The sequence below is a fragment of the Hippoglossus stenolepis genome, chromosome 12 (genome assembly GCF_022539355.2).
Source record: "Hippoglossus stenolepis isolate QCI-W04-F060 chromosome 12, HSTE1.2, whole genome shotgun sequence".
Classification (NCBI taxonomy): Eukaryota; Metazoa; Chordata; class Actinopteri; order Pleuronectiformes; family Pleuronectidae; genus Hippoglossus; species Hippoglossus stenolepis.
Genome location: NC_061494.1, coordinates 13948479 through 13971185, shown reverse-complemented (window position 1 = coordinate 13971185; position 22707 = coordinate 13948479). Strand labels below are relative to the sequence as shown.

Here is a 22707-nt window from a genome sequence, read left to right as displayed (position 1 = left end):
AGAACTCACATAGTTCTTAATGTAAAACTCTTCTTTTATACCAAATGCACAAATGCACAAAAGCAGAAAACTGCAGAGAGTATGTGGTTTGACTGTCTGTGTGGATGGTAAAAGCATTAAGGACTATAGCATAAAAAACAAGCTTTACAAAGCAGTACCACAGCAACACACAAAGTTAAAGACCTCTTAGGTTATCATGAGAAGTGTAAAAATAAATGTTTTGGTTCATTCTAAAACTGTAGATGGATGTAAGAATATGGCAGGTCACCACAGTCCAGATAATTAATGGCAAACTTTTACTTTGAGTGTGAAATGTGTGAATGAAATTGGTATCAACCTTAAAAATCCTGTTCATTGTGTAGTTAAAGGTGCTGAAGTGAGTGATGGCAACTATGGGAAAACATGACTCTGTGCTTGAAGCCTTCCTCATGCTGCACATCCAGCCCATGCATGCACAACCTCTCACACAATCTCACACTCAAACACCTCTTTGTACAGGTTAAAGACCAAACACACACCAATGTTTAGAGACTATGAATGAGGGGTACCAATCCACATTTACATTTGGATCTAATGAAGCCAGACTGAGGTCGTGTGGGCCTTGAGGAGAACCTTGTAACCATTAAGTCTGTGTTACCTGAGAGGAGGCAGCACTGAGGCTCATATTCAGCAAACTTTCGAGGCTACAACTTTCTTTTCCAACAAAACATCTACATGTCCACAACATAGCTTTCCGCACTCTCTTCTGCACGCTCTCTGCCTCTTCAACACACACACACACCCACACACACACACATACTTCCTGTATGGATAGCGTGTAGCACACAGATGAGGCTATTTTAAGGACACAATGGATTCACATTCAAAATTCCATTTCACACACATAAACACAGACTCCGTTATGTAACATACTACAGTCCCACTCTTGGCAGGAAATGTGCACCATTCAACACCACACCCAAAACCCACATGGACTTGATTTAGGGACCAGCACTGATGGTCAATATGTAAGGACATTGGGTCACTCCAACTTTGACAACCCTAACCCATCGAGGAGAGGAGGGATGAACTTAAAACCTTCATTCAACAAAATGTGCTTTTTAGTCTTGTGCCTGCTTTGTCTTTCTTTGTACCTGTAGGTTTTCTTTGCACACAGTGACATATTAAAGTGATAGTTCACCCAAAAATGAAAATTCATTATCTTGTTATCTACTCACCACTATGCCGATGGAGGGGTGGGTGAAGTGTTTGAGTGCACAATACTTTTAACGTAGAAAAACAACAGAAAAAAACAGAAGATGCCTCCATACTGCTCCTGTGGTGCCATCCAAGTGTCCGTAAGTTTCGGTATTCAAATTCAACTCGAAACTGTGTCATTTACACCATGTTTTTAGCCTAAATGTCCGCTGTGATCCATGCACGGACCCAGAGGAGGATATAACAGGTAATTGCAAACATTTCCACCACAGTGTGGAATCAATCAGTCAGTGTACGGTGCACGTCCTATTCGGTGCACGTTTTCCCTAAAAGCCACCAGAAGGGCTCTGTAGCTTTCTGTAGGTGCATTTTACACTGATATAGCCCTATGTTTAACACGGAATTTAACAACAGTATTTCTAAAACTGTACTATGTATGCCCAGCATTATGAAGTGTCAGGGCCTTGCTGCTTTTAACACATTGAGTCATAGTATGAGAGCCGTACTTGGGTTTGTGCTAATGCAACATGCTGAGTAAGCATGTTGACACGTGTATGCACGCACACATCGGCATACTTGTCTGCAGACTGCTTGCAAGCTGCAGTGCGTGCAACATAGAGACAATAATCAGTTATGACTGAGTGGCATTCTGGGGCAGATCCTTTGGATGTACTGACAGGAAGGAGCAAGGCAATGGGAGTTTTTATATCCTCTTCAAGAGCAGGCTAAGTCAGGGTGATGCATGAATAACCTCTGGTTTCTCCAGATGGAGGCCATTGTGTGCCCTTGCTAGGATTTGAGTGGCATTTCTTTTAGGGGGCAAAATGAGGATTTTTTTTCACCCAGAGAAACCAAGTGGCACGACTTCAAAGCTTATCCGGGGACTTAAAGCCTTACAACAGTGAGAACAAACCCAAAGTCTTAGGAGCAGAGCACTTTAAAAGTTTAACTCTGTAAACATCTGTAGGGTTAGACATATTGCAGAGCATAAAACACACAAACCTGCCATGTGTTCAAATTAATTTTTTAAAACATTAAAGTAAGCAGCATCTTCGTGACGTCCCATGTTATTAAATGACTGTCTCTGGTTGGATGTAAAACTTCAGCTGGGCACAGTCTGGGTCTTAGATCTGCTCTGATGTGTAGTGGGCTCTGGCAATACAATTGAGCAATAAATCAAATAAAACAGACATTTCTCCTTTTTTTTCTGGGCCAATACCCAGCTAACCCTGCAGCCATGACAGATAACTACCTCACAGGGTCTTTTTACTTTTATTTGGTGTGGACCAGGTTAACAGAAAATACAAAGCAGCCCTCATCAGAGGCAGACTCATGTCATAAAACGTGTTTGTGCCAAAGAAGAGGAGAAGTCCGAGGAGAGGGAGAGGAGGCAGAAACACAACAAAAACTCCCCTCAGTCATAATGAGTTAGCTCTGTTCAAATGTTGGCAGCATCTCTGACATTTCACGAATCTTCCTCGCTACCTCGGCCCCCTTCTGTCCCACACGTTTATGTAATGAAGAGGGTTGAATACGTGGATGTGCACCCGTCGTTCAGCACATTGCCACTGTGCCCACGTGCGTATGTGGGGGATCCTGGACTCCTTCTTGTGAAAGGATATGATTTCTCTTTCAATCACAAATAGGATACAGAGTGACGCACCAAACTCTATCATGCTTTAGAAAGAGTCACCAATCCTGCCTCTCTGCAAGTTTACTTTTATGTACTTATATACTACAATTAATACACAAATTAAAGTTTTTCCAAGGTTTTTTATGTTCCAGCTGTCCCATTTCCCTTCAGTATAGAATGATAATCATCCTAAAGAGACTTGAATCATGATTAAGCGAGATATTGCATCAAACCAAAAAGATTGTCTTCTTTTATACGTGTTGATGTTGCAGTGATATTATTGCGGGCGTCTATTTTTTATGTTCGGTGAAAGACTTGATTTGTATGTTTGTTTGAGAACATTGCTACAGCATCTTGAAATAATTTGGATTAACACTATCAATCAACGTTCAAGATCGTTAAATGTCATAGCTCAGTTTGTTGTTTGGGATAAAGTTGCTCACACTGCAGCAAAACACAACATGATAACATAGTGACAATGCAACTGCATAACAAATGTAAAAGTAGAGCATTGAGAATATCAAAAAACAGAAAATCAAAATATTCATGTGTCTTCATGTGTACTTTTTAATCACAGAGTATTAGTGCAGTTAGCAATTATGTTACTGAATGTGACGTTTGGGGCAGACAGCTTCCTGCTGAGCCACCATGAGCAGGACAAGCTGCGCAGTTTAACCTTATTACCTGGATGCAGGTTACCAAGTTCAGAGCCTTAAACCCACAAGAGTGTGTGTCCGTTGGTTATCTCCACTAATCCTCATTACGACCCTGAGAATACTCCATCAGACAACCGAGGCAGGTCAAAGGTCAGCTGCAGACAATGAGGTCACCATGGCAACCGTGAGCGCTTACGACCTCCACTTTTGTGTGCTAGAGAGGGAAGAGGAGTTCAGAGCTGACAAGGGATGTCTGAAGGGAAAAAATCCCTCTCACTTGATGTTAAGTTGGATCCATTTAAGAACAATGAGGGTGTTTTTGCTGCATGATGGTCTCAACTACAGGCTACAAAAAAAAACATATATAGAGCCATATAAGTGAACACCGCACTTCCACAAAAACCCACAAGTATGAATCAATCACAGACATACACATCGCTTTGAATATCTGCGGTACTGCCAAAGTAAACAGTCACTGCTGGGTGCTGCAGGCTGCCGGTCCTGGCTACCAGAGCTCTGTCTGAGGGACCCACGAGTTTTTTCCTGATACATGTGTGATCTCAGCTGGCTACACCTCTGGTAAACGCACTGCAGCAGCAAAAAAGGTAATAGAGCAAGAAGCGCGGAAGATAAATGAGTTCGCAGGAGGAGCTGAGCTGAGCTGACTCTGTGTATGCATGGGAAATAGAGGGAACCTGCAGTTGTGTTGTCCTGAACTGAGCTTTGCTATGTAATTATGGTGCACCTCAACCTCACCTTAAGTGCACCTCACTAGGTATTGGTAAATACAGTGATAAGGAGACAGCAGCATGCACAGATAATAGTTCACAATGCTACCTGCGAGTGCTAATCCTTTTGCATTTTTCCAAATATATATATATAACCCTAACCCTAACCCTTGACTGGTTATAGAAGTCAAATGAGCTGCCGGCACCGACTGACTGAGGGGCAACAACGGGTCACATCTTCAGTGTTTAAACACTGTAATAATAATGGCTGTGTGTTGTTTGATGTGCTTGTTTTTACTGTATTAAAAAGACGTGTTAATTAGATTGAATGAACTATGAATCCTAACATAACCATAGTGAGTCTATAAAAAATAGAGTCAGTTATTCAGCCTTGAGCTCTAAACATGTCAAGTCAAATTCACTCGACAAATACAGGAGCTTTTGCACTCTGTGAACTGTTAGGCTTTGTGCATGTGTGTGTTGTGGGCGTGTGTGTGTTTCAGCACGCAAATTTATTGTAGTATTGTGGTACACCAACGTCCATGATTCGCGACATTGAAGTACACAGGGAGAATTTTATTAATGGAAGTAAAACGATGTCTTCCTTCCAGTTAAACTCTACCCAGTATTTAAGTGGATATACAGAAATCCAGGAACTTTCTTCGTGGGTATACAGTGTATACTTGTGTATCATGTCCACTACAACACTGGTGTTTGTGTGTGTTCAGGGCTACATCTCAGCCTTGTCGTCCTGGCCCCTATACAAGGCAAGTATATGAGGGGGGCCTTAAGCCTGAGTGAAACCAGACATTTTTCAAGGGAAAGCTCCAATCGCAGTGTGTTTGACACTCACTTTCTTACACACAGACACAATCAAAACAGTTCGGAGTGTTTTTGGAATTCGGCTTCGCCCATACTCACGCACTGCTGAATCTGAAATGTATGTGTTTAAGGACCAAACCAATCTTGGTGTGGTTGCTCATTCACTCACTGTTGTAAAACCAGAAACACAACTCATGTGCCACTATGTAAATTCCTCACTGGCCTTTGCACCGTTTTGAAAAAAAAAATCCTCCTAGAGACATAAACATTCGCTGGAAGGGTGTGTGAGCTTGATCAGCAAGACTGGCCTGCAAGTATGTCAACGTATTACTCACACTACAAGTACACAAAAGGTTAACCCACATACACTGACAGCATGCTGTCTTAATTTATATTTTTAAACACAAGACAAAAGGCAACCTTGCTCTACCTGTTCTGCATCAGAGAATTAAGTAAAGGATGAAGTTGAGGATTTGCCAGACAGCATCGTACCATCTGTCTTGACGGCACCTGCTTTAACCCAGCACTTACACAGACAGAATCCAACAAAAAACCCTGTTCTCAAACCACAAATATGTTATTGCTACATATTTGTGTAGGCCAGCGTGATGTCAGTTAAGACAAATGAGGAAATAACAACAGGCTCTGTTGTGTGAGTGATAGTGGATCAGATGTTTAGTTGTTTTACCCTGTCTGTCTTTCTAACAGCAGTCTACAAACACACTGTCTAAAGTCACAGGCACATGCCGTGCGCTGTAAATGTGTCTGAGTCTGAGCCACACACACACACACACACACACACACACACACACACACACACACACACACACACACACACACACACACACACACACACACACACACACACACACACACACACACACACACACACACACACACACACACTGACCCACATTCCAGGCTATTCCAAATAATATGTTTGTAAATCTCTGGCCGGCCTGATCTCTCCCTCCTCGCCCCCTCGTGTGCTCAGAAATAGTGCACAAAGGTCAATCAACCCTAATCTGCTACTGCCACTGCTACCACTCGGAGCGCTCAGCCAGTGGATGCATGCACAATTGCGCACGCAAGGCTGCAGAGCCACATGGACCCTCACTCACACATACCTCCCCCAGCCACATGGACACCAGTGAACACATGTACATGGTTATGTAGCTCGAGTTGCCATGCAGCTGCCTGAGAAACACTTATTCCCACTGACCAAAATGATTGAAAAATCTCTTTTGGCCTGCTGTCTTTACACAAGTATGTAATAGATAAAGAACCAGAAACTGCACATGCTTTAAGCAACTTAGCCACTCATCTCAAAAATGTCAAAACTACTTCTTATAGTTCCATGCATAATGAAACAAACGCCCTCACAATGTTAAAGAAAGCCAGATCCAAACCAAAATTGTATGGATTCTTCTCTGAACCATACCACAAGTTTTGTGGTAATATGTCCAGTTGGTTTAGTGTAATCTTGCTTACAAATAAGCAAACCAAAATACAAGGGGTGAAAACATAACCTCTTTAGAGAAGGAAAAGATCCACCCCTTTGTCCGGATCCATGTCCAATTTTAAACGGAAATATGTTTGGTGGTTTTTGCGTAATCCTGCAGACAAAGATACAGACCAACAAACATACAAAAAACAGACAGAACTCCAAGCTGACAATCACACAGTCCCAACAAAACATTTCCAAACAATATTCTGTCATTTAATTTTTTTTTTTAAAGCAAACAGTTGCCTTCTTACACATGCTGCATACAGGGAGCAGCATTCTTACCTTACTGAATATCTGTTTTTTAGCTACTAAATGCTCCACAGTGTTTACCAGCAAGATGCTACTTCTGCTTATGTTGGGTTTATAGACCTTATTCTCTGAAACCTGGCGCCTGGGAGAAGTGAGAGTGAACCAATAAGTTGTAATTCAAACAGCTAAAGACAAGGGAAGCTGCAGATTCACGTGATAATTCTCTTTGGGTTCATTACTACAAACGTCCCCTTTTACGCGGTCACACTGACACTGTCACATGTAATTTGATAGAAAAAAGTGGAGCAGATTTAAAATTGACTCAGAAAAAAACTAAACCAGGGTCATGGATGTTAATTGTCTTACTGGGTTGTCTCGTAAAATATGCGTTCACAAAGCCATTCAGTGCCACCGAGCAAAAACATCAGGCTCAAATTTGCTTACATGGCCAAACCCATCCACACTCCAAATGCACACTAACACAAACAGACTCTTACTTTCAACACATGCTGACCTGCTGCCGGTCATGTGACAGCGCCTTCCAGTCTCACATGGGGCACGAGTCGCGCATGCATTCATACCTGATCTCTTTTCTCCACACACACACAAAGACTTAAGTACTTCCCCTTTCATCACTCCACTCGTACAACATATATCAACATATAACAGGAAGGCACCATGAAGTAAAGTATGCAGCCTCTGTTCAAACCGACCGAGAAAACTCACATCGTGAAAGTGAAACCTTCTGTTTCGACTCTGACTCACTCGATTATAGCTGCTAACACCAAACAACTGGGAAAACTTCAAAAGCAATGATGTCAGACAGTAACAATTGCTCTTCTTTTCAGTTGCTTCAGATCAGCTGTTTGCACACGCACAAAGGAGCTCCAGTGTAGTCATGCTCTGACTGTTGACTAAATGTACCCCTTTGTGGGAAACAACCAAGGTTCTGACTCTTCCTGTTAAGTGAAATTCAAATTCACCGGTGCAGTTTACTTTATGCCTCACCTGTGCCGCAGAGAGAGTGAGCGGAGATGAAGGTCTCCTCTTCCTCAGTTCCACACACTTCCTCAGCTTGCAGATCTGGTGGCCGGTCCTGCGGTTGAGGCAGCAGCTGCACTGGCCACAGTTGATCTTCCTCAGGCACGGCTCGCACATCCCACACCTGCTGCGCTTCTTCTTCTCTTTCCTGTGTGGTTTAGGAGCAGTCCAGGAGGGCAAGCAGGCCCCATCTGGCCCCCACGATCTGGGTAGAACAGAGGGGCTGGGCTCTCCATACCCTGCGTCTGATTCGGTGTCAAACGAAAAAGAGGAATGAGTGCTTTCCGAGCTGCAGGACAAGGTGGAGCTACTGTCCAGAGTGGGAGTTGAGATCTTTGGCACCGGGTCCGGCTCCATCGCTGCTGCAACAACGCCGTCCTTGCTAAGGTTTGATTCACACTCAGCCGTGAGGGCACCCGTGCTCGACTGAGGAACCGGGGACAGTGACAGCAAGGATGTCCCTTTCTGGCTGCGGAAATCCAATGGCTCCGGATTGGATTCACCATCTTTGGTCTTCGTCTCCGCTGGTGTGCACACTCGTCTTTCTCCCTGAGGAGGAGGGATGTCTAGCCTCTGCAGTCTGTGTGGCTCCCCCTGACTCAAATCCCTCAAGCTTCTAGGTTTAAGGGAGTCACTATGGATAATAACCGGCGTGTTTCTCTTCACAAGAACAGTCTGCGACATCAGGGTAGTTTCAGGGACCGCCGAGGACTCTGGGATGTAAGGTTTAGCACCACAAGTGGTAGGTTGCATGTCTGTCTTTCCCTTGTTCAGAGCTTCTAAATAAAGGGAGTCTGACGTGGAGGAGGGGGCTTTGGTTGGATTTGAGGTAGCTGTGTTGGAGACTCGTAGCACACTTGCAGGTGATTCTGACAGCGCTGTCGGGCCTTTGTTAGAACAAGGAGGATCTACAGGTTGAGAGGCTGGAGTGCCGGGGTGGAGGTCAGTAGCTTTGACAGATACATAATTCTCCTTTTCTTTAGTCCCGCTCTCTTCTCCCTCACCGTTCCCCAGCCTCTCAACGACCTCCTCCATCTCTTCCACAGTCTCGTCGAGTCTCTTGAAGGCTTCATCTGCCTGGAAACTCTCTCTTCTCTCCTCTTTTCCCTCTGTGACAGCTATCATTCTTTCACCTGCCCTGTTCTCTTTCAAGTCCAACGTGTTACCTTCCTCTTGGATGGTAAACTCATCATCTTGCTCACCATCGCTGCCAAGATTATCAATCTTGTGTCCAACGGCGGGTGAAGTGTCATTTCCGTCGCTGGCCCCCTGCCCCCCTGGTGAGCCAGTACTGGTTAGCACAGAGGGCTCAGAGGTGCTGTCTTTACATCCGTCATCGCAGAGTTTCAGCTGTCCGTCAGCATCATCACACACAGGTTCTCCAGTCATACACAGCAGGTCACCCTCATCGGCAGTCTTTTTGTCTTGCTGGGTTTTAGTACTGGCACAGCTGCCCTGCACACAATCCTCCAGTGTGTCGTGACATGGTGGCGAGTCTGCTTTAAGAGGGCTGCCCTCTTTTGCATTGTTGACCCCTGGACCCTGATCTTTGATACTCGCAGGAACTTCAAAATTCGTCTTTAGAGACACTGGAAGGATTTCATCGACATCACAGGTGTCCGGTTTCAAATTTTCCTCCTCATCCTCGTCTGGAGTTGAATCGTTGATGCTGGTGCTTGAGGGCCGGCTTCTTGTGCTCCTCAGCTGTGACGCTGCTCCTCTCCCAGCGCCCCCCCTGCTCTTCCTCCCTTTTCCACGAGGTTTAGGAGGCTGGCAGGGAGGGACGGACAGCCGAGTGCCCCGCAGGGATGCCCTTCGCCCTGGGGGGTGCTGTAACTCAGCACACAGGTCGGGCAGATTGTTCTGCTGTCTAAGCCTTGCAGATCCTGTTTTATTCAGGGCATAGTTAACTCTGCCAGGGGACCCCCCAGGGCCACGGCCAGCAGGCCCACCGACTCCTCTTCCACGGGTGCTTTGGCCTGACTGTGCCTGTGCTCTGGGTGTTGACCTTTTGGGTTCTGCAGGTGTTTTCTGGGGTCTCTCTGCCGCTGCTCCCTGGGGTTTATTTGAGTTACAAGTTCTCCTCTTAGTGCTGATCACTTTCTGGGCATTTTTTCTCTGAGCAGGTGTCTGTCTCCTGGCGGTTTTGGTGGTGGCAGGCATGGCTGAGGGTGTGGAGGAGAGGATTCCTGGGAGCCAGCATGGGAGCCAAGTGAATGTTTATCTTTTGGTCAGCACACAAGTTTTTTTTCCTTTTAAAAAAAAAAAAAATGAAGCTCCCTTTTTTTAGTGTGTTTATTCCTGAACTGAAGAACAGGATGGTTCTGTTGGTGTGTAATTACAGTGCATGACCTATAAAGGAAGGGGGGGAAAAAGACAAAAATCAAAAATACAAATAGCCGCAGCACCTTTAAATGTATCAACAGAGAAATAATAACACACATTAGCTACAAATAGCCATTGCTGCTTAAAATGTATATTTAGAGTTATAATAAAAAAAACTACATTACTCAGAATGAATAAATAAGACAAAAATGAAAAAACACAAATAGCCCCAGCACCTTTAAATGTATTTTTAGACTCTAGAATTTGTAGTAATAACAATAATAACAGTAGTTTACTCAAAATGAAGACATAAATCAACCTTAAAATGTGTTTTCAGGGTAATAATCTTACTCAAAAACATTTAGTACAATTTGAAGTTTGACAACATTGTAGTAGAAGCTAAAACGCTGAACATACACAATGTCTCTTGACTTTGCTGGTGAATGACACTTTCGCCCCGCCTGAAATATCCTCGGGCCGAGCAAGTGCTGCAGGTTTAACGTCGAAAACACAATCTAATATGTCTGTAAAGAAAATAATAACAGTAAATATATCTATTAAATGCTAATAAGCGCGTAAAAAAACCGCAGCTTCCCGTGCGGCTGCAGCAGTTTAAAGGGCAAACACGCTGAGGAGCGGGCTCTGTCCGGAGGTCGGATCCTGTTTTCGTGTCTCTGACTGGCGGAAGAAGAAGAAGGTTATTACCGTGTAAAAACCGCCGCTGCTGCTGCTGGTTGTTATTATGTTGTTGTTGTTGTTGTTGTTGTTGTTGTTGTTGCACTTGACCGCTGTCGTTCAAAGCGCCGCGTGGATACAAACCAGCGGGAACCTGACTTTAGTGCGTGTTGTGTTGTTGCCCGGGAGGTTTTCTCCCCACACACACACGTTGACGGCACGAATGCTTGACATACCAGCGAGAGACACACGGTGCGAGCTGCTAATAATACTCCGCTCCGGCCGGACACCAGCGACACCGTGGATCCGCTTCCCTCCTCGGCAAATATAGACCGAGCTCGCTGCTCTCTCGACGCTGACGCACGGACATGACACAGAGGAGCCACACGCACCCAGCCGCTCGTTTTGTTAATAGCGTTGCGCGACACCCGTTTAACACGCAAATCCCTCTTGTGTCAAATCCACCCAGGGCCAGCCCCCCCCGCTCACTCTCTCTCCCTCCACCAGACGCAAGCCCTCGGTCTCCGCTGGACACGAACCCCGTCCTCGGCTGAGGAGGGAGGGAGGGAGGGAGGGAGGAGGGTGCGCTGGAAAACCCGGACTGCGGTCAGGGGAGCCGTCCTCCCCGCGCGGTCCAAAACCTGCCGCCCCCTGGATCCCGACTGCGCCCTTATCCTGAGTTTTACGGTACAGCTTTGACAGCACTACTTTATCCGCCATTAATTTTTTCTCACTCTCTGAAAACACGTGTCGGTAAATGAGGGACTTCCTCTGAAAAGAGGTAACAGCAATATTTACGTCCCCCGAACACAACAAAGACAAGTTCACTGAACTGGAAATATATTTCAGCGATAGGATAAGCACACGACTGCTTCCGGCTTTCAAAATAAAATGTCAACGCAGTATAGACAAAATGCATGATATGAAATTGGATTATATTCATAGGAGCTTCACGTATTTAAGTGTGATAGCGTGTCACCCGTTTTCCATATATACAACACTGACTAAACATGAGCATTTTTACCATATTCATTTAGAGAAATTGCAATTTTGAAATCCCACAACCTTAACTTGGTGATTTAAAGTCTGATACTAGTTGAAGACGGTTCAAGATTAAGAATAATAACGTTTTTTTCCCACTAGTAATTCAAGACACTTGTACTGCAGTGCTTCCTGGAATACTTGCACAAATGCTACAAAGATTACTGAGGAGTTTTGGAGAAATCTAATGTCAAAGTCTCCTTTTTTAAGCAAAATTCTGTCCGATCTTCTAACTTTAATGTGGAGTAAATCCCATTTCTTTCATTAGTAGTTCAAGTTACTTATACTGCTCCCCTCAGTACTTGCATTTGCATTGAAATAATTGCACAAATGCTTTTCTAACATTCTAAGTTTTATGCGGAGAAAAACAATATTTCTTCCATAAGTAGTTCAAGATAAGTAAATCATAATGTCACTAATCTGAAATAAAATTGGACTGTCAAAACATTTCATTTTGATTCTAATTGAATTAAGAGGGAAACAGAAGGTTTCAAATATGACATGTTATAGAGCTTTACATTTGAAATTCTACATTAGAATGTCCAACAATTGAGTGGAAGTTGCTTTTATTGTGAAATCTATTCTTACGCGCTGTTACCGTAATGACTGGTATATACACGACTCAACACAACACGGGCGCCAGCTAGACTGTGTTTCTTAAAGTGGAGGCGGTTTAACTAGATCATATATGTCGTTTTCTCTCAGCCCTGTGAGAACACACTTTGAAAGAACTGGTAATCAAAGATCATTCAGCTTTAATTGAACGTTATAGTCTCAAAATTGTATACTTATATATTAACAATGCACATAGTTGTTGTTTTATTTTTATTGACAGCATTGTGACACTCGATAAAGTTCAAACATCGATTTCATAATTTGTAAAAAGTGTGTCAAATGTATAAAAAAGTTGATTATGTACCGTAGTAAAAACAATTAGAATACAAAGGTCATAATTAAGACAATTTATGATCACCGTTAGAATCAGTGGCAAAATTGAAGGTGAAAAAGAAAAGAATAGACAAGATATAGGCATTCTACATTAAATCAATTGAAATAAATTCCAGAGGGGAAAACATAATGACAGAGATAATAATACAGAATAATACAGATCATATACAGAACAAAATACAGAATAATACAGATCATATACAGAACAAAATACAGAATAATACAGCTCCTATATAACAAAATGCAGAATAATAAAGATCATATACAGAACAAAATACAGAAATATCTGTTGTAAATGGCATTAATAGAACAAATTTGTCCTTCCTTCTGTTTACAAAAATTATTTCATGTAATTGTTGGTGATGAATATATAAAGTTATATATTGAAGTATATGACAGATGATATATTTATAATTATATATATATACTTGCCTTAATATACGCATTTATTATATATTTGTGTAATTTATTCTCACACACACATACACACGCACACTATAGTTGTGAGGACTCATTGGCACAAAGCATTTACCAGCCCCTTACACTAATCTTAACCATCACAACTAAATGCCTAAACCTCAATCTAATTCTAACCCTAAACCAAGTCTTAACCCTCAAACGGACAAAATGTCCTCACAATGACGGTACTGAAGCAAAATTGGCCCCAACTGTAGAAAGACATGCGCACACACCCACATTGATGACGTCGTCCCGCGTCAGTAACACGCGACTGTTTGCAGCCGTCAGTCGACTCCGGGCGAAGGACACTGATGTAAGAGCATGAATCTCACAGCCTCTTAAGATTCACACTGAGTCCAAACTCCTCTTTCTGTGGGTCTGTCCATTTAAAGGAAACAGGAACAGGGTTTGGTCGGGCGGAGTCCATGAGGCCACGTTTGAACAGACAAGCAGGAAGGAAGCGAGAGGAGCTGCAGCTGAGGTGCGAAGGAGAAACAGATTTGTTAGAGTGATTTCTCCTCCTCTTCATCCCCACACCGTTCACATTGTACTGTGAGTATCTGCTGCCAACACACAGCCTGGGATACATGCCGTCTCTGAGCTAGATCTACTTTCTGATCTGAGGTACTTGTACTTTGACTCTAGTACTTTCATTCCTTTTATACCTCTACTCCATTTCACTACAGAGGGAAACACTGCACAAATCTTACTTTACTAGTTAGGATTATACACATAACACATATCCATAGCGTATTCATTATATACTGGTATGGGCAATACAACAGTATATGAAGTTAGAGCTGAAATAATTACTTTGATTACTTAACCAATCAACAGAATATTGCTGATTGAATATTGCTGACACCAATTATCAAGACAATAGTCTTCAGATTAATGTCAATGTCACCTTTATTTCTACAGCACATTTAAAACAACGTGGTTGGCCAAGTGCTTTACAGATTTATTAGATTAAACCACAATGAAAGCTGTAATTAGTCGCAGCACCATATAATATAGTGTCAATATGAGTTGGAACATGAAGAATGCTGCTTACACATTAATATATTAGTAATAATGAATCTGTATGTAATCAAGTACATGTAATATGTTAATACTTATGCAGGACTTTACTCACAGTGACTTGTAATGACAGTGTGATATTAGTACTTTTCTTCAAGGATCTGGATACTTGTATTAATACATAGGCAGCATGTTCAAATGTGTATTAACGGTCTGTTCCCCCACACTGTGCAGTCATGGATGTGGCAGATTCCTGAGCAGAAAGGATGACATCAGAGGCCGCGGTCTCCACACCTGCTGCCATAAGCAGCACACCCGCCAATAGGGACTACTACTGGGTTCGCTCCTTTGTAGCTGGAGGTATGATCTGACTCATCAGTCTGTACTATCACTTTCACACCTGCAGTGATTTACACAACGTGGAATTTGACACTCTGTCTGCAGGACTGAGTCATTTTATTGCGGAGACACTTTCTCCTTTGCTTCTCTGTCCGCTGCTTTCCCGTGTGACCTAGAATCTGATTTCTGCCTTCATAGAAGCTTTGTTAAAAAAAAGGTATAAATACAGATTGTATACCTGCAGCACGTCACCCCACATGTAAGCCAGGGTGATTTACCAGCCACAATATTACGTTCAGCTAATCAATGCCAGGAGGTTAAATGCTTTATGTCTTTAGCTGCTTTCAGACATGCACTGAACTGTGGACATTCTCCTGAAATTATCTGCAGGGGCTGTATGTGAGAACACAAATGTTCGAGTCAGGTGCTGAAGACCTTCTCCAGAGTTTTTCCTGCAGCCAGCCCCCCTTGAAAACACTGGATAATCTCCGAGTGAGAATACAGCTGGACTATGTCTGGAGATTCACTGCGAGCAAGTGGGCGTGTTGATGACGACACGCCTGCCTAACTCAGACGGACTCAAAACTGTGAAAACAAAAATACAAATATATATAATATTAAAAACAAATATCTCAAGATGAAAAAGAGGTGCTATACATGTGGAAGAATGAAAACAAGATTCGAGAGCTTTTGGTGATTTGGGCTGAAGGCAGTGGTGAAATGCTCGAAACAAAAACACCTGATTTCCACAGAGGAATTAATACGTCATGTCCTGCCTCCTGCCTGCTCTACCTGGGCGCCACACCTCACCTAAACGCTCCAGACAGTTTCCTGTTGTAAATGCATCCAAACTGGGCAATTACCTGCTGTGTTCCTTATATGTGAAAGGCAAACTTCAAAAAAAATATCTGCACCCAACTGGGACATTCTCCAGAGTTCATGTCGACTTAAGTCAGTGTCAATTGTTTCTCCAATGTAATGCAGTTGTAAGCACCACAGCAGCACTTGGCATCATGTTACCTTGACGTATAAATAATGCTAATGATATCTGCACGACATATTTAATAATACATGTGTTCCTGTTTTTGTCCAGGTGTGGCAGGATGCTGTGCCAAAAGCACCATCGCTCCTCTGGACAGAGTCAAAATTCTTCTCCAAGCCCAGAACCCCCATTACAAACATCTAGGTAAAAGATCAGCAGGCAAACATGGAAAAGCCAGTGAGTTTTCACGCGTCTGTGCCACATGAGCGGAACGTCTGGTTGTGTCTTTGCAGGAGTGTTTTCCACTATCCGGGCCGTGCCAAAGAAAGAAGGCTTCCTTGGCTTGTACAAGGGTAACGGGGCAATGATGGTCAGGATATTTCCGTATGGAGCCATCCAGTTCATGGCCTTTGACAAATATAAAAAGGTACAGTGTAAAAAGTGACATTAGAGGTTGTTTATAGAAACGTGATTTGCTTTAAAGTCGTCACTGGGTGTGTTTTTTGTTATAGAAACCTTTTGCTACATCTGAAGTGAAATGCAGTGGATTTTATTATTTTTGATTTGTGAACCTCTTGACCCTTGTCTCCTCCCTGTTGATTTACAGCTGCTACGTAAACAGATAGGAATCTCTGGACACATCCACCGCCTTGTGGCCGGCTCTATGGCAGGTAATTCATCTTCCAAAGTGATAAGATTCCCTTTTTCACTCCATGGCGGCTGGATGTCATGTACTGCACCGGCAACTTTTCCTTCTCATTTGATTGTTAGTTGAGCACAAACTGTTTACATTTGTCACCCGAGTGCAAATGTTCTCATTTCTCAACAGTCACAGAGTAATGTTTAAGTGTAGTTTTGCGATAAAATGAATTATCATTTACCTTAAAAATTCAGATTCCTCACATCTTGTATTTCTTCGAACACACTATCCAGTGGCAACAGAGCTGTGCATTGGTATTTTGAATGTGTGTGACCATACACTGATCACTAACTGCTGTTCTGTAACATTGTTAAGAATAAGTTCCAATAGGTAATGATATCTCAGCAACGACTCAAAGACCAAACACTAAACTTTCTGCAGGTCTTTGTGACATTATAAACTAACGTTGGTAAAACTTTGAGCAGTTTTTAAATATAGTTTTTTTTGCAATTCACCTCCAACTGTTATAATCACTCATAGTGGGGTTGTTTTTTGAATTAAGGATAGCATACTGTTTAGACAAATAGGAGCTGGAAAAGAGCTTAACAACAATATGAGAACCATTTCTCTGAGATAAGGTCAAAGTCCCCCCAAGACGATCAAACTTCATTAGCCCAAATCTCCCTTGATTGGGAGATAGAAGCGACACTTAAAATTTCGGTTTGATGTTTCTCATGTGAACAAATCAGCACGCCAAATTTCATATTTAATACTGTGCAGCCCAAAGGTTTGATGATTGACACGGAATGACCCATACAAATGGAGAAAACGCAGACAAATCAACTTGAAGTATTGTGTGTTCTTCCAATTTAAAAGGGAAACTCACACCTTATTAGGTTATTAAACCTTGAATTTAGATATCTGTGTTTGAGTAGACAAAGTAGCCTAAGTGTTAAATCACGATGAAGCATAACCACAGCAATAACTTGTATCCTTCTACCGTGTTTTCAGGGATGACCGCGGTGATATTCACCTACCCCCTGGATGTGATCCGAGCCCGACTGGCCTTCCAGGTGACAGGAGATCATCGCTACACCGGCATTGCCAACGCCTTCCACACCATCTACCTTAAGGTGATCTTTGCAGACATTGATGGCTTTAAAAAAAAAAAAATTTTAATTGCAATGCCATTTCTTTTTCCTTTCATTTTTATACAGGAGGGGGGCGTTTTGGGTTTCTACAGGGGACTTACTCCAACACTTATCGGAATGGCCCCTTATGCAGGTAACCATTGAGATTGTTTTGCATAGACTGATGGTAGTGTTTGTTTTATATTGACTTCGTGTCGCTTCATGTAGTTTTACTCTTTGCCTTCTATCCTCCAGGGTTCTCGTTCTTCACCTACGGCACCCTGAAGACCCTCGGCTTGAAGCATTTCCCAGAACGGCTGGGACGCCCCTCCTCAGACAACCCCGACGTCCTCGTCCTGAAGACCCACGTCAACCTGCTCTGCGGAGGCGTTGCTGGTGCCATCGCTCAGACAATATCGTAAGTGTGCACACCGCTTACTTGGCATACAACGAGCTCCGAGACTCCATGAATAATGAGCTGACAATGTGGCTGCTTAATTTGTGGCTCACAGCTCGGGCGTGTTATTGATTGGTGTGATTTATTTGGCAGTTGACGTGTCGTATTGTGTTTCTTCTCACCAGGTACCCGTTGGATGTGGCTAGGAGAAGAATGCAGTTAGGAGCCGTGCTTCCTGACTCTGAGAAATGCGTGTAAGTAGAACTTATGTTCTTACTCTTAATGTTGTGTCATAAAATGATGCTCTGCTTTCAATTACATGTATCAGTTTGTGCAGTGTATGTCATAAAATAAGGACTAGACTCATTTTTGACTATTAGAGTTCTTAGTATAGTTGATTGATCACTGATTTGTGGATTTGACAGTGAAATTGTGAGAGCTGTTATTCTGAGGGTTATTATAGGGAGGAAAACAGCTCAGATAACACAGCGCTGATGAACTCCATTTTAAAAGTAACAGGCCAAGTGCTCATCAAGCTAAAGAATCTGTTAGTATTCAGGCCTGTGTGTCTCTAAATGGCGGAGTTGTTTAAAAATGAACCTGTTTATAGTTTCCTCAGGCAAGTTGGTCTGCACACTCTCGTTCCTTAATAAGTCATGGTTGCTCCCTGCTCCTCTCTAAAGGTTTTTTGTCCAAGTTTCCACTTAAAATAGTCGATTCCACTTTTGGTTGTGAAAGCAGAGTTTGATGAATATTTTGCTTGGAAGTAAGGAAAAAACGAATTCCAGAGCTAAGAGAGCTGTTTACATTAGATAAAATACTAAAGCCTTTAAGGAGAAGAGGTGGAAGCCAGCTGTATGACTTCAGCAACATACTGTTTATACCTGTGTAAGTTCACATTAAACCAGTCCAGGCATCGCTCATTGCTCCTGCAGTACCTGCTTTCCCTAAACATTCAAGATTCTTTCAAAGAATGTGTTCAGTCACTACATCAACGCCATACAAGGTCATTTGTCTCCTGTCCAAGACACTTTTTTCATGTTAGTATGGCTTCGGTCCATAGACAGGTTTTAGTTCCTCATAGCACAGACAGGCATCAACAACAAACAAGACTGATTATGTCAATAACAACTGTCCTGTAGATTTAATACTTTATCTCAACACAGTTAATAGAAATTTACTTTGATCATAAAAACAACAACATATGACTTTCTTTTAAAGGAGACATATCGTGCTCATATTCAGGATCATCATTTTATTATTTAATCAAAAACATTTCTCTAAATGTTTTTCTCTGTCATTCTAAAGCATGTGTAATATCTTGTCTCGCACAGATCACTGAGCAAGACCCTGAAGTACGTGTATAATGAGTACGGGATCAAGAAGGGATTGTACCGAGGCCTTTCTCTCAACTACATCCGCTGTGTCCCCTCCCAAGCTGTGGCCTTCACCACCTATGAGTTCATGAAGCAGACCCTCCACCTGAACTAGCCGCTGTTTTTAATCGTCCAGCTCTGCAGACCCTGCACCCGGGCCCGCACCGAGACATTAAGCAGCTCAGCCTCAATGCTTCCTTCACAGAGTGATCCGAGACTCGCTCTGGCTACGTCTTAAACTCTTCATTGTGGGCTTTGCCTTTTTCCTTGAGTTCACTGAAGGCACCAGGGAAGTCACTTTAATGCCGACAAAGGAAACCGGATATCAAACAATAAGGTACTCCGTGTCTGTCCTGTTCCAGTCCCTCTTACTTCCTGTGACTTGCCGGCTCTTAAGAGTTGATTAACTCAACCACACGACAAGTGGCTTAAATTTGGTTGGACGGCTTGAGGCTGGTTGATATGCTCTTCAACAATGTTGCCGACAACACAGAAGCATCCCTCTGATTGTGTAGCAGCCCCCTCCTCATTCAGACATCAGAAACACACACACAAACACACACACACACACACCTCTCTTTTTAATTTTATGACGGACGCCTGCTTAAATGGCTGATTCATTATTTCCATCGGTTTCCTGACAAAGTTTAGTCATATGTATTTATTTAAATAGTAAACACTTCAGTTCTACAGCTACACGTCTTTATTGTCTAATGTGTCTTCATTTGTACGGACTTGGCTCTTGTTGAAAGGTTGCTATAATCATAAATAATAATAGTGACAGTAATTATAATCGGATGTGTCATAATGTTTTGTTTATATGTGGTTTATTATATTTTTGAATTTGAGATGACTGTAATGTTTGGAGAAGTTTCTGTTTGTGAGTCTTTGCCTTTGTCTTCAACAAGATGAATATAAAGCACTAGCTGCAGGGTTAAAGATGTGAAAGATGCAGTGTCCTGTGTTGCACATCATTTCAGTTTTCATTCTCGAGGCAACTTCCCTTTTAATTGCCAAACATTGCATTGGGTACTTACTGTATGTGTTTTACTTTGCTGCTCTCCGATGTTTAGTGTGTAGCTGTGATCAGAATGAGTTGTTTGAGAGTGTTTCAGATGTTTTGACATGACATGGATGTAGGTTCGTCATGTCTGGAGGGATCTCAGGAGAAATTTGCCCTTCATGACTATAGGTGTTTCTTTGTGTATTTATTCAATAGGGACTTGTTGCCACCGGGTGGCAGCATTGAATATAAATTGAATTGTTTACCATCAGAGCTGATACAACACTCACACATATTTCACTCTTCTTTTATCAAATACATTTTAGGCTCTTTGAGATTCATTTATTTTTTGGGGTTTTGCTTAACCAAAGAAGGTTGTCAGATATTGAACATTATATTTGCAGCTAAAACACTGTTTGCATTTAGGAAGGCTGAACATTAACTGAATGAAAGTGTTGTGTATTCACATCACTTTGCTGAACAAGCAGCCTCATTTTTTGAGCCTCTTGCCTTCTTCTGCTTTTAACGTCTTACTTCACCGGAGTGATTGAGATTGAGTTTATCCTCATGCTTCAGTTGCTGCTTCAGCCTTTAGATGGCCGTATAGTGTCGATGCCTTAGAACTGTGGTTTCCAACCTGTATGGCCTGTGACACTTTAAAAATGTTTGTCCACGGGGGTGTGTTAACAGCCCAGCCCCTCTTTCCTTTTCAAGTGGTTCCATTTAATTTTCCTTTATCCATAGAATATCCAGTAATTCCATTCACTTGACTCTAAAAAAAGAATTTACGACATACTCTCAGGCACCAGGTTCCTGAATTACAAAGCAGCAACATTTCAAAGTTTTTTTTAAATGTGTGAAGAGGGTGTGTTCGAGCTCGAATGGTGAATGGTGCACGGACTGCATTTATATAGCGCATATCTCGTCTTATCGACCAATCAAAGCAATTTTACGACACAAGCCACATTCACCCATTAACACAATTCATACACTGTCTGCAAAGCCGTCAGGGACAATTTGGAGTTCCGTTGGCATGCAGACTGGGGGAACTGTGGATTGAACCGAAGACCTCGTGGTTAGTGGACGACCCACTCTCCCCCCTGAGCCACAGCCGCTCAAATGGTCAGTTTAGTTGCTGTTCAATCATATTGTGACCACTCGGTTATCATTGTGTGACCCATTGAAAGGGGTCGAGACCTCCAGGTGGGAAACCACTACCTTAGATCCTACAAATAAATAGAGAATTCACACAGACAAACTTTGAAAGCTTTTCACTGAAGAAGAGGTTTGGTGTGAAAAAGGCTTCAGGCCCTCCTCAGTCCAAAGGTTGTCACTCATCAAACTGCTTTTAAAAAACCTACAAACATCTGATCCCGATAAACTTAGGATGAGAATTAGAAATCAAGCAGTTCAAAAAAATCTATAGTCACATTTTGATGCAATTTGCACGAATGACCTTGCAAACCATTAAAATGAAAATGTTCATTGGCAGCTTCACACCTCTCGATGAACGAACGTCTGAAGATCTCAGAAGTTATGATTCTGCCAGTTCACCTTGGAAAGTGCTCGTAATAAGAGACGTTGATGCAACTACCGATCTGCAGACGTATGTAACTGTAACAAATGGACTGCAGCATCCGACTATGCTCTCCACCTGTCTGAGCTTAGGATATAATTACTTTTGTGTCAGTGCTGTATACACCAGCTTCCAGTCACTGTTCATTGATTTCTGTGTTTGGTTTCAAATACATGGTCTTTCATTGTAATTGTAATTTTGCACAGTCTCGTATCAGACCAGCTCCATTCCTGCTGCTTCACTGTAAACAGATTGTTTTATAAGACGAGGGATATTCAATACATTCACACGTAGAAATGTACAATATGTCGCTGTACAGCTTCATCTGTTAGATAAAATGCCTGTTTTTGTTTCAGTGACTTTACATGTGTAAAAACAACTTCAAGCCTTGCATCTTTATTTTGTCAATGAATATGAGCTGAATGATCTTACCTCTGTTTTTTTTTTACTGAACGAGAAGGTGCAGTAACTTGGATTTTAGAAAATAATATCCGAGAGTAAAACATAGTGATGCATTTCACACTTTGTGTCTCAAACCCCTGTTAATGTCGGTGGACTCTAAAACCACAAACGGACTGTAAAGCATTTGCATTAATTTCACTGCAGCTGGGATACACTACCTGTTGTTGCTTGATGTCACACACTGATTTGACTGGTAAATGTGATGTGTAAAAAAAAACAAAACAATGTACGTACAAATGTTCTTTGATGAATTTCATCACCACATCATCTGTTAAATACAGTTAACCCGAATGAAAATGCTGTTCTCTGTTTTTGTCTTTATCAGTAGGATTCTTTCTATTGTTTCTCTTATAAAACATCCCTCTGTTCATTTGATATCATTTTCACGAATATGATCTCTTTTCCTGTTCCTTCATTCATGTCTGTACTGATAACACACCTGGGAAGGATGGACGTATTGTACTCTGACCTCATTCACAGCGTAACGCTTGAAATCACTCG

The 22707-nt window shown here is 42.3% G+C and overlaps 2 protein-coding genes across 7 annotated transcripts in view; one reads left to right on the top strand and one right to left on the bottom strand.

The window, feature by feature from the left end:
• Positions 1–11417, bottom strand: part of tet1 (tet methylcytosine dioxygenase 1) — a 30599-nt gene extending 19182 nt beyond the window's left edge. Inside the window, exons 1-2 of one of the 2 annotated variants that reach the window (XM_035172401.2) lie at positions 10864–11417; positions 7801–10185 (exon numbers count right to left, since the gene is read on the bottom strand). In XM_035172401.2, coding sequence (XP_035028292.1) covers positions 7801–9996 — 2196 coding nt within the window. In that variant the 5' untranslated portion in view covers positions 9997–10185; positions 10864–11417. Of the gene's footprint in view, positions 1–7800; positions 10186–10575; positions 10842–10863 lie in introns of those variants that run through there. The other variant, XM_035172402.2, reaches the window with a different exon arrangement.
• A 15-nt stretch (positions 11418–11432) lies between these two features.
• On the top strand, positions 11433–22503 carry slc25a16 (solute carrier family 25 member 16). 5 transcript variants are annotated; one of them, XM_035172412.2, is made up of 11 exons: positions 11433–11520; positions 13674–13833; positions 14536–14661; positions 15734–15826; positions 15916–16049; positions 16230–16293; positions 17274–17395; positions 17480–17546; positions 17648–17810; positions 17975–18043; positions 19124–22503. In XM_035172412.2, exons 3-11 carry the CDS (start codon positions 14568–14570, stop codon positions 19278–19280), a joined length of 963 nt encoding a protein of 320 aa, XP_035028303.1. In that variant the 5' UTR covers positions 11433–11520; positions 13674–13833; positions 14536–14567; the 3' UTR covers positions 19281–22503. The 5 variants fall into 5 exon arrangements, with proteins under 5 accessions (XP_035028303.1, XP_035028302.1, XP_035028301.1 ...); XM_035172411.2 differs by lacking the exon at positions 11433–11520 and adding an exon at positions 13538–13594; XM_035172410.2 differs by lacking the exon at positions 11433–11520 and having other exon boundaries at positions 13539–13833.
• The last annotated feature ends 204 nt before the right edge of the window (positions 22504–22707 follow it).

Excerpts from the sequence above, each read along its gene's own strand:
- slc25a16 (XM_035172412.2), top strand. The coding sequence starts at position 14,568 with ATGACATCAGAGGCCGCGGTCTCCACACCTGCTGCCATAAGCAGCACA. Across the intron at positions 16,050-16,229 it reads CCTTTGACAAATATAAAAAG|CTGCTACGTAAACAGATAGG; the intron begins GTACAGTGTAAA and ends GTTGATTTACAG. Across the intron at positions 16,294-17,273 it reads TGTGGCCGGCTCTATGGCAG|GGATGACCGCGGTGATATTC; the intron begins GTAATTCATCTT and ends CCGTGTTTTCAG.